This window comes from Procambarus clarkii, chromosome 6 (genome assembly GCF_040958095.1).
Source record: "Procambarus clarkii isolate CNS0578487 chromosome 6, FALCON_Pclarkii_2.0, whole genome shotgun sequence".
In the NCBI taxonomy this organism is placed as follows: Eukaryota; Metazoa; Arthropoda; class Malacostraca; order Decapoda; family Cambaridae; genus Procambarus; species Procambarus clarkii.
The window spans coordinates 28,795,383-28,808,069 of NC_091155.1; the positions used below are offsets into that span (position 1 = coordinate 28,795,383).

The 12,687-nt window shown below is 49.3% G+C and overlaps 1 protein-coding gene across 1 annotated transcript in view; it reads right to left on the bottom strand.

The window, feature by feature from the left end:
• LOC123750303 (tubulin polymerization-promoting protein ringmaker) overlaps positions 1-7,556 on the bottom strand; it is a 25,386-nt gene extending 17,830 nt beyond the window's left edge. Inside the window, exons 1-2 of the mRNA XM_069307643.1 lie at positions 6,315-7,556; positions 5,940-6,166 (exon numbers count right to left, since the gene is read on the bottom strand). Coding sequence (XP_069163744.1) covers positions 5,940-6,166; positions 6,315-7,518 — 1,431 coding nt within the window. The 5' untranslated portion in view covers positions 7,519-7,556. The remainder of the gene's footprint in view (positions 1-5,939; positions 6,167-6,314) is intronic.
• Between the last annotated feature and the right edge of the window lie 5,131 nt (positions 7,557-12,687).

Sequence of the window (12,687 nt, forward strand, 5' to 3'; positions counted from 1 at the left end):
TAGGTAACAGGGGCATAGGGTGAAAAAAAACTCTGCCCATTGTTTCTCGTCGGCGCCTGGGATCGAACCCGGGACCACAAGATCACGCGTCCAGTGTTCTGCCCGCTCAGCCGCCGGCTCCCCGGATACATACAGGTTGAGAGTGCGTCAGTGTAGGTCCTTGCCTGAGCGATGCGTCACGCACACGACCCTCCCACTGTATGACGTAACCACCAAGGTGGTACGCTTCGTGACGCCCGCGCCCCCAACCCTCGCTGCACCCCCCCACCCACGCCCGCCTTCACCACCCCCACCACCCACACCTACCTTCACCTCCCCCACCACCCACACCTGCCTTCACCACCCCCACCACCCACACCTACCTTCACCTCCCCCACCACCCACACCTGCCTTCACCACCCCCACCACCCACACCTGGCTTCACCACCCCCACCACCCACACCTGCCTTCACCACCCCCCACCACCCACGCCTTCCTTCACCACCCCCACCACCCACACCTGCCTTCACCACACCCACCACCCACACCTGCCTTCACCACCCCCACCACCACACCTGCCTTCACCACCCCCACCACCCACACCTGCCTTCACCACCCCCACCACCCACACCTTCCTTCACCACCCCCACCACCCACACCTGCCTTCACCACCCCCACCACCCACACCTGCCTTCACCACCCCCACCACCCACGCCTGCCTTCACCACCCCCACCACCCACACCTGCCTTCACCACCCCCACCACCCACACCTGCCTTCACCACCCCCACCACCCACACCTGCCTTCACCACCCCCACCACCCACACTTGCCTTCACCACCCCCACCACCCACACCTGCCTTCACCACCCCCCACCACCCACGCCTGCCTTCACCTCCCCCACCACCCACACCTGCCTTCACCTCCCCCACCACCCACACCTGCCTTCACCACCCCCACCACCCACACCTGCCTTCACCTCCCCCACCACCCACACCTGTCTTCACCACCCCCACCACCCACGCCCGCCTGCACCTCCCCCACCACCCACACCTGCCTTCACCTCCCCCACCACCCACACCTGCCTTCATCACCCCCACCACCCACGCCTGCCTTCACCCCCCCCCCCACCACCCACGCCTGCCTTCACCACTCTAATAATACCTGATAGCGACCCCAGCCCCTTGCCCTGGTAGTGTTGACTTTATCACCGGTTTAAAATGCTTGTCATTTTTAGATCTAAGATACATCCTGTATCACGTGGCCCGCGAATATTCAAATTACTCACGTGTGTGTGTGTGTGTGTGTGTGTGTGTGTGTGTGTGTGTGTGTGTGTGTGTGTGTGTGTGTGTGTGTGTGTGTACTCACCTAATTGTGCTTGCGGGGGTTGAGCTCTGGCTCTTTGGTCCCGCCTCTCAACCGTCAATCAACTGGTGTACAGATTCCTGAGCCTATTGGGCTCTATCATATCTACATTTGAAACTGTGTATGGAGTCAGCCTCCACCACATCACTTCCTAATGCATTCCAATTACTAACTACTCTGACACTGAAAAAGTTCTTTCTAACGTCTCTGTGGCTCATTTGGGTACTCAGCTTCCACCTGTGTCCCCTTGTTCGCGTCCCACCAGTGTTGAATAGTTCATCCTTGTTTACCCGGTCGATTCCCCTGAGGATTTTGTAGGTTGTGATCATGTCCCCCCTTACTCTTCTGTCTTCCAGTGTCGTAAGGTGCATTTCCCGCAGCCTTTCCTCATAACTCATGCCTCTTAGTTCTGGGACTAGTCTAGTAGCATACCTTTGGACTTTTTCCAGCTTCGTCTTGTGTGTGTGTGTGTGTGTGTGTGTGTGTGTGTGTGTGTGTGTGTGTGTGTGTGTGTGTGTGTGTGTGTGTGTGTGTGTGTGTGTGTGTGTGTGTGTACTTACTATTTGTGCCAGCAGTATCGAGCTCTTAGCTCTTGAACCCCGCCTTTCTAACCGTCGGTTGCCTAATGTACACACATACACCTTGAAGATGCAGCCCTTTGCAACTGTCTAACTCCCCTGTAACTATTTACTGCTAGGTGAACAGCCGGATCAGGTAAAAGAAACTGTCCATTTGTTTCTGCTTTTTCTTCTTCTGATGCCAAGTCTTTTCGTACTAGTTTCCCTGCAACACAACCAGCCATTCGGTTTACAACCAGACTACTGCTGGTGAGTTTGGGCGCGCAAATTGGTGCCCAGGCAACCCTCCCTGGCCTGAGCTCGAATCGAGACGCTCTCTTTTCAACACTATATATCTCTCTCCAACCTGTCCTCTTGAAAAGAACGTCACATTTCGATCGTATGCGTCATATAGAGCAAAAAATTGTCGTACTGGAAAATGGAGGCTACTCCAGAAAGTGACGTACTGTCCCGTTTTCTTTCTGTTACAGGTCCTGTGGTAAGTTAGGTCCCAAATCTTGGAGTTAGGACACTTTATTTTGACCCTTTTTTAGACGTTGGGAAACCTTAGGAGGACGGGCTGCGCTCTCTCTCTCTCTCTCTCTCTCTCTCTCTCTCTCTCTCTCTCTCTCTCTCTCTCTCTCTCTCTCTCTCTCTCTCTCTCTCTCTCTCACTCTCACTCTCACTCTCACTCTCACACTCACACTCACACTCACACTCACACTCACTCTCACTCTCACTCTCACTCTCACTCTCACTCTCACACTCACACTCACACTCACACTCACTCTCACACTCACTCTCACACTCACTCTCACACTCACTCACTCACTCACTCACTCACTCTCTGTCACTCGACCCCCGCGCATTATCACAGTCTTGGCAACAAGAGACGAGGTAAATTTTGTACACTTGCTTAAAGCGCCGCCTCCCCGCCGCCACAATGCCCACCACAGCGCCCCAACACGCACATAAAGCGCCGCCTCCCCGCCGCCACAATGCCCACCACAGCGTCCCAACACGCACATACACAATATCAACGTTAAAATATACATATAAAGCTCTCATTATATCATATTTGGTGAAAAGTTTCAATTAAATTGCTAAACGATAAGTACAAATCTTTGTTGCACTGGGAGTGGGCAAGATCTCACATTTTTAAATGTAGCCGCCCTATTGGCTCGTTATAACGGCTACACATGATTGGAAACTTTGAAACTTAAATGATTGTTAACCTGTCAACAGTGTGAGAATTACCTTGCATTTCTAACATTAAAACACGTTTTCAACATCCACTGATGTTCTCTTATCTAATTTTCTATCGGTTTACAATAGGCTGTTCTTGTGTAATTTTTGTTTTATTTCCTCAGCGTTGCCAAGTTTCTTTAATATTTTGTATGTAGTGATCATTTGCCATCTGTTCCTTCTTTCATATAGGGCTGTGAGATATAATTTAATATGATCCTATTGCTTAGTCTTCTGAATCATGGTACTAGTCTTGTTAGGACTTTGTTTAACTTTTTCAAGTTTTTTAGTGCTTCATGAGGTGTGGATTCCATGCCTGTGCTGCATATTTCCAGCGTAGTCGTCTTCAGCTTTTCCTCTCCTCTGTGGCTTTGTCATCTGTAACCACGGGGTATATAGGTGGTTTTCATAGATTAGGAACGTCAGTGGTCCGAGGACAGAGCCCCGTGGGAGACCACTGCCAGGTTGCCTGCACCGCCTCTCTCACTGTGAATCATGGTTTCCTATCAGGGCTTGTTTGTTGGTCTCGGCTTATCCACTCTCCGTCTTGTGTACTATTTGTGTGTAACAAAAGGTGCTTGGAAATGAAGGCAGGTACTCTATCAGCAGCTTCCTAGCTGCTGATAGATCTTCAACACGAGTACACAGAGTACACAGCAGCAACACGAGTACACAGAGTACACAACAAAGGCAGCAAGGCAAGGCGACGCCCTATAAACAGCTGCACAAGTACTGAGATTAATAATAGAAGAACGTTTATTGCTCGAACTCTTCGACTCTGGTCTTAAAAACCACATATATGGTGGACCTAATGCATAGACAACAGTAACAAAACTATCAACAACTGCCTCCATGGCAACAATAACACCTGCAAGAACAATATCAGTTGCAACAACAAAAGTAGTTGCAATATCAGCTGCAACAGCAACAGATGCAACAGGAACCAAAGCAGAAGCAGGAGGGAGCGGGTGGAGCCACGCCCGTCACCCTGCGAGCTGTTTACATCCAACGTCACCAATGGTTTTATCTTCCCGGGGCGGGAAATGTGATGCTGCGAGGCAGCAGTGTGGAAGGGAGCGTTGGCGAGGCCCCAAGTTCCTCCCATTATCAGGGACAGGAAGCCTGGTAGGCTTATCCAGGTCCTCGTAGATAACCTCTAGCCAGCCATCAGGGTGTGACCCGCTAATTTACTGGTACGTATTGACTGCTGGGCGAACAGAGGGGTAAGAAAACGGCATCGGGTCCCAGGACGCGAGCCCAAATGTCCTCACCCTGCCCGGGAACCAAGTCTACTAGCAATCAATTGCTTGTCGTGTCCACTACTTAATGCTCTTCAAGAATCTGCTGAATAGGGGAAATAAATATTATTGTGAAAAATGTGCATGCGAATGAATAAACATGTGAAGAAACCTGTGAATGAAGAAGGCAGCAGAGGGGACTCGTGGAGACGTGACAGGACTGAAGTAACTGTGACGAAGTCGCCGCTGGCTTCGGTTATGAGGTACGACGGTGGCTCTTGTATTTTAAGAGTTGGGGGAGGTAGAGATGAGGGGACTGGTGGAGAGATGAGAGGGAGAGAGGCGGAGGTGAGGGGAGGGGAGGGAAGGGGGGGGAAGAGGAACATGACCTGCTCGCCTGTGTGTGTATGTCTAACTTCTCAGCCATCACTCGTCTGATACAAAGACTCGAATCTTTTATTTCCACTTTCCTTTCATGTTATAACAGTCTGCGTGATACAGTTGTCGTCGTGTGCTATATTACCAACTCGTCCTCAACTTTGTCCTCAACAAGTATATACGTCCTGAATATTACATTTTAAAATGAAATTATTTAGTACAAAAGCGAACTTAAAAATTAAACTATTTTCGTTTCAATGTCCACTTTAAAATTTTCAAATTGTTATTTGCAGTGTTTATTTTGGGTAAGTTCTTCTTTCTGCTCAAAGGGTTTGTCTCAGACCAGATTTTCCAATACTGTGTTGAGGTAAATACAGCAGGGAGGTGGGCGTGGGAGGGTGGCGTGGGAGGGGGGCGAGGGAAGTGGGCGCGGGGGGGTGGGCGTAGGAGGGGGGCGTGGGAGGTGGGCGTGGGTGGTGGGCGTGGGAGGTATGTACACACGTAATATGTAGGAAGACTTGCTGGCAGCGGCGCAACTTTTCAAACTAAGTGTCTAAAATAGAAGTAAGGTAATAATAGCCATAATGGGTCTGTTCCCTCAATGACTGAAAGTTTATCTTAATGACAATAATAAGTTCAATGTTGACAATAACATCAACACAAGTGAACTTATTAATAAATAACACCCAAATAATAAAACTAAAAATAATAACAACAACAATAATAATAATATAAATAAATGCCAGTTGTCAAGTTCAAAAACTTTATTAATAATGTTTTAATGTTAACACATTAAAAGTGTGTTAGTTTCCACAAAATTACGTGTCATTATCTGCCATAATAACGACACAACGCGGAATTGTTCATAGATTAGGACACGGTGTTCAGTACGCATGTACAAGAGTGCTCAGAGGGCAGATATGTATAAGAGTGCTCAGAGGGCAGATATGTACAAGAGTGCTCAGTTGGTAGGTGCATATGTACAAGAGTGCTCGCTAAGAGTGTACATACAAGTTGGTAAAGCAATATAATACAGCATGTGATCAAACTTGCCTTAGCTTAGTCATAATGATATGGACAAATTGACCTTCATATAGACAGGCAAGGTTTAGGCTAGGCCCAAAATGTAAATTGATTAGTCGACCTTCCGTGGTTTATCTAACTCGACCTGTTCCTACCATTACAGGGAGGCGAGAGCCTTTCCTGTTGGCGGAGCACACGCAGTTCTTGGTGGCGTAGTTGTGTCTGCGGTTGATGGTGGTGGCGAGGGAGCGAATCTCAGTACGGAAGTCCTGACGCTGTCGCCTCACCTCTGCCATCAGAGCGCGGATCTCCTTCAGGAGCGTGGAGTACTCCTGGCGAGACTCCTCCTCCCTGGCCTCTGCCGCCATGTTGGAGACACTGGCTGCGGCCACAGGGTGTTACTAGCATGGTGGCTACCCCCCACACCCCCCTGGGACACTCGCTTTATTATCCATATTAACCAATACATCGCATCATAATTCAAGAAGCACATGTTGTTAAAGATAATGTACACGACACATGAAGCTAACCTGATTTGATGAGCTTTTTCTTGTTGCGGCGACTTCGCTTGGGTGCGGCGTGACTGTTGCGGCGAGCGTCGTCGCTTGCGGCGGCGGCGTCTCCACCAGCCTCTGCGATGCAACACTCACCTCTGAACCTCACCCTGTGGCCCACGGACGACGAGCGTACTTTTCGTCCGTCTTGGGATCGCAAGACGGAAGTAAGCAGCTGTTCCTCCGGGATGCCGCTTGTCTCCGAACTGTTCTCTTCGTGAATGGAGTCTACAGACGGCGACGACACAACTCCCGAACCTTGAAAATACTTGAGTTTCTGAGTGCCGTCTGTTTCTCCGTCAGACTCTCTTTCCACATTTCCGCCGCCGTTAGCAGAAGGATCGCCTGGTGCAGTCTCTTGCGACTCCGGAGTTTCTTCTGAATTTTGGACAAATATCTGGAGTTCGATGTCTAAGTTATTAGCCTGAGGAACAGGGTCAGGGCTCGGGGATAAGTTACCTCCATTTGTTAATGGCTCTGGTAACTCGTTTCCTTTCTCCGCTAGTGACTCTATTGACTCACCAGCACCTGCTGACTCTATTGGTGGCGTTGACACCGAGTTATCCTCACTACGGACGCTGAGCTGCGACCTCCTGCCGCTGCTTGGATAGGTGGCGCGGCCTCCGTCACCACTACCTCGGCGCCTTTCAGTAATATCATCTGGTGTTAGAAGGTCCACCTCGTGCTTCACTGAGGCTCTGCTCTCACTCCTGAGTGACCTTCCTATACCACTCCTCAGCGACAGGTTGTCTTCCTCCCAATTTGTATTATTTGGTTCTGCGAATGAGACGACAATTGCACCTTCCGTCGTGACGGGCGGCCCTGTCTCTATCGTGACAGCTTCCCGCCAGTTGTCCGACAAGGCCTCCTGGCTCTGTGGGTGTCGGTCCTCCCAGGTACTGGTGCTGGGTAGTGTGGGATGTATGTCACACTCGGACTCGGACAGTCCTGTGGTCTTCGGGGAGGCAGAGAGGACCCTCACGGAGGCCGGTGACCCACCGAGGGAGCCGATTCCGTCGTCGGTGTTGCCCGCATCGAGAGTGTCAGCCCCTGGAAAGTGTACCTTAGTGGCGGACCCTTTGCCAAGGCCTTGCAAATCCTCGTCGACGTCTCTGAGGCGAGTGTGGCGGCTGATAGCACTAATGATGTCCGACCTCACCGACTTGGCACTGGAAGTCATCACGCCCCTCACCTACATCCTCTGTTGTTCCCATATTAAGGAAGTTTACAGTTGATAAAAAAAAGAATTAACTTTTGTCGTCACATAGAGATGTAATATTATCAGTATAAAATGTATAGTTTTGTATGCCGGGCCGTGGGAGGTGTGTGCGTGAGGCCGAGCGTTGCAAGGCTCCCGCTCGGGAAGCACATTACCGCATGCAACACCACACGCCCACCTGCAGTGATACCATCTTAACTACCTCTTTCATATTATACACAACTCTGTACTGAGGCTCCTCCTCTAGTTATTGTTCATTATAACTCCCCCCGTCCTTCTAGCCCTGAGCCGGGCCGCGAGGGGGGAAAGATCCTCGCTGATAGTGAGGTCAACAGTGTAACGCAGCTGTCCCTAGACGCTTACAAGCACATTACACGATAGACTCAAGGCCGCCTTCGTATCTTTCATCAGCGATATTGATCACTGTTTCATCCTCCTGCCTCACTATTATAGTTTATCCAGGTCACTGGTAAGCAGACAGTTGCTGTCGCCAGCAGGAGGGAGCGACAAGCAGGCAGGTACGATGCCGCCGCCCCTACCACTAGCACCGCGCCACGGAGCCGACGCTGCCCACCTCCACCACGCACGCTCCCAGTTATACGCACCCGACGCCCCTCCACCTGTGGCTCAGTTAATCACACCAAGCTGACCTCTGACATACAGTTTTAAGTGCTTATTTCGGGAGGTGAGACGATTGTAATGGCTAGCGTTGTCTTACCGGAGGCTGAGTTGTATACTGACCCGCTGTCGTGTAACGAGCGCTTGGTCTACATAATTCCTGCTTCCTCGCCCACCCCTACATTATATCCCCCCCCCTTGTTCTATTCTAGTACTTATATTGCTCTGTCTTGTAAATCACCACACTCTCACCATCTACATCATCACTCGACTCCTACCTTATCTTCTACACCACCACCTGACCTTCTGCACCACCAACATACCACCACCTGACCTTCTACACCACCAACTGACCTTCTACACCACCAACTGACCTTCTACACCACCAACTGACCTTCTACACCACCACCTGACCTTCTACACCACCAACTGACCTTCTACACCACCACCTGACCTTCTACACCACCATCACACCACCACCTGACCTTCTACACCATCACACCACCACCTGACCTTCTACACCACCAACTGACCTTCTACACCACCACCTGACCTTCTACACCACCATCACACCACCACCTGACCTTCTACACCATCACACCACCACCTGACCTTCTACACCACCAACTGACCTTCTACACCACCACCTGACCTTCTACACCAGCACACCACCACCTGACCTTCTACACCACCATCACACCTCCACCTGACCTTCTACACCACCACCTGACCTTCTACACCACCACCTGACCTTCTACACCACCATCACACCACCACCTGACCTTCTACACCAGCACACCACCACCTGACCTTCTACACCACCACCTGACCTGCACCACTATGAAATGCTTACGCGGAGCTCTGAGTTAGAGATAATCCAGAGATGTGTCAACAGACTAATCTCAGAACTGAGTGGTATGACTTACGAGGAAAACTAATGAAAGTAAATCCCGCGTCACTGGAAGACAGAATGGTTAGAGGGGAAATGACTTTTATATACAAAATGTTCATATGAATTGATAGGATAGACATTGACAAACTATTTGGGTTCATTAGGGGTACACGATCAAGGGGACAAAGGTGGGAAATAAGTACCCAAATGAGCCACAGAGACATTAGAAATATTTTGTTGTCAGAACAGTGAAAAGATAGAATGCATTAGGAAGTGAAGTGGAGGAGGCAGACTCCATATACTGCTTCAAGGGTAAATATGATAAGGGTCCAATAGGGTTAAGAAGCTATATACCAATCGATTGAAAATTGAGATGCGGGACCAAAAATCCGAAGCACAATTAGTTAGGAACTTTCTGACCTTTCATACCACATCATAACATTCTATACCACCACAACACCACTATGTAACCTTAAGTGCTTCCACTTTACACAACCTCGCTTCCCCTACCACACGCACGCCACTATCTGAGCATAAACTCCACTACCTGAATTTTAGACAATGGTGTGATGCAGTACATGACGAGTGCTTCACTTAGTCAGTTTCTTAAACGCCTTTGGATCTGAATCAGTCGGTTAAACACCGCTGGGTCTAGCCAGTATAACTGAATGGGTGACTGTACACTCTCGCACTTCGCCAGAGGACCCTACATAATCCTAACATGCTACCTGTCTGTAAGAATGGTAACAGTGTATGAGCACCACTTCTCACTACTACACACTACTTCCCCCTCTGTTCACAATACAATACTCATCACTCGGGTACATATGGGTACTTAAAAGCCGCTGCATTTTACAGGCTGTTAGTGTATTATAGAGAGAGGCGGGTAGAATGTTTAAGAAGAGGCGGGTCCTTCCACACGTCGCCGGCCTCATGCCCCGTCGAGGCCACTATAGATAGTGGCTTTTAGGTAAATTCAGATGTGTTGCTTCATGTGTTGTGAACTTAACTTGATGCAGTCACTTAGATGTGCTTGCAGGACCGAGCGTCAGCTCCTAAATCCCGCCTTCTGTACCATTTGTAATTCAATCCTCCCGTGAGGAAACATTCTTGGATGTTAGAACATGTGGGGATCTGGAACACAATTTGTACCTCAGTACAATCCGGTAAGAACACACACACACACACACACACACACACACACACACACACACACACACACACACACACACACACACACACACACACACACAGAACAGTCTTCAGGAACCTTTAAATAAGACATTCAGACCACAAACACCTGTCTGACACCAATTCGCAGCCTCCACATAGAATACTCTCCTCAAAAGCACACAGGAGAACTTAACAGGGCACGATGGATTGCAATGAGGCTCGTTCCAGATGTACCTGAGATGGGGTATAACTGTTGAAGGAGTTCGTCCAAACGATGTTAGAAAAGAGAAGAGAGAGAGAGAAGACATGATATAAGGGGAACTGACGGTGGAGAAGGAAAGGTTTACAATGAATAAGAACAGAACAAGAGACGAAGAATGATAGATAAACCACAGGAATGCGAGAAAATACTTCTCTGTAATAATGCGACAATTTCAGGTGGTAGCAGGCAGCGCCATTCCACATCCATAAAATTAGGGTCTAGATAAGATAGGTGGAGTATACGCAAGACTGGCAAATGTGTAAATGACGTTGCGAGGGGCAAGGACTGGCTGAGAACACTCTACTCCACAGTGGGTGGCACCAGCTTACAATACCTCCCTGGACAACCATAAACTAAGTCCAGAAAGTCCAAATGCTTTTTATACGACTGGCTAATTAATAAGACACTTTAGAGCTTTAGTGGGAGCCGGTCGGCCGAGCGGACAGCACGTTGGACTTGTCATCCTGTGGTCCTGGGTTCGATCCCAGGCGCCGGCGAGAAACAATGGGCAGAGTTTCTTTCACCCTATGCCCCTGTTACCTAGCAGTAAATAGGTACCTGGGTGTTAGTCAGCTGTCACGGGCTGCTTCCTGGGGGTGGAGGCCTGGTCGAGGACCGAGCCGCGGGGACACTAAAGCCCCGAAATCATCTCAAGATAACCTCAAGAGAGACGTATTAGAAGAGATTTAACGGCAACATTCAAGATAATCAGTTACGGGCTCACTATAGCCCGTGCTACATGGACAGGCCGTTCTGAGTAGCTAAATCTAAAACTACAACAAAGAAAATCAGACATAGCCGAGGTGGACAAGGATACACCGTATATCACAGGTGTGGTCAGAAGCACAGGTCACTCAGATGAGCGAGTGTTGCACGTAGTAGAGTAGGGAAGGTTAACTCCAACACGCAGGACTAGTTGAGAGGTCGTGGGCCAGTGTTGGTACGGGAGCTGACAAAGAGTGGCCCCGCAGGACCCCCGCTCCAGTATGGATCCCGCGGCGCCCCCCACTAATACCAACCCCGCGATAAGACATGTCTTGCACGCGACTCTGAGGGACGGTAATTTTGTGGCAAGGCGCGAGGATTCCCGGGAACGGCGTAATGTGTGACGAAATGAAAGAGAAACAAATTTCGGAGTAAATGTAATTCCACATTCCACAGTCAGCCATAAAACTGACACCGGAGGCACACACAAACTGAGTAACATCGGCAGCATACTGTGTGGGACGCTGATAAACATTAGTACATCGCTTATAATCCTACATCAGGACGCTTTCCTGTCAATCGACACATGTTAGACCAATACTGGAATATTCAGCACCGGCCTGGAACCCATACTGTGTGAAGCATATAACCATAATTGAAATATACGGATATTTGCACCAAGATCAGTGCCAGAGCTAAGAAGACTAAGGTGTGAGGATAGATTATGGGAACAAGTCCTCACAACCCTTTAGGTGAGAAGAAACAATGAGGACATGATCACAGCATACGAGATCATGAGGGCAATAGACAAGGTTGACAAAAACATCCTTTTTAAATTGAGAGAAAGGAAAACGAGAGCATTTAAGTGAAAAAAAAACGTAGATGAAACTAGGAAATGCAAAGCAATTCTATAACCTGTACTGGTGGTCAACAAGTGGAATGCACTGAAAGAAGCTGTGGAAGCCACCTCCATCTTTAAGGCCAGATTCGACAAAGAATTCCAACGTTGGAACAGATAAATAATAACGCAACAGGTACAACAAGGCTGTTTATATAAAGAGTCACACCTCACTTTTCCGTCTTCAGTGATAGGTAAGTACCGCTAAAAACATACATGACAGCTGGGACCAATATATGGCACCTTCACTCAGCACGGTGTCCGCGATGACTACAGTCCACCACACAACCCTCAGTGTCTTGTGTATAGTAGAGAGAGAGAGAGAGAGAGAGAGAGAGAGAGAGAGAGAGAGAGAGAGAGAGAGAGAGAGAGAGAGAGAGATAAGGGGGGGGGGGAGGGGAGGAAGGGAGGGGGACGTAACATACAAGTGCTGAAGGGGGCACTAGAGAGGGGGGCAGAAGTTATTCCAGTGCTTCACTTTCCCACTGACGGAAGGGGAGTGTAGCGAGGGAGGCGGGCGAGCGCTCACTACCGGCCAGGAAAGAAGGGAGAGTGGAGACATCAGGAGCAGCTATCTTGAGA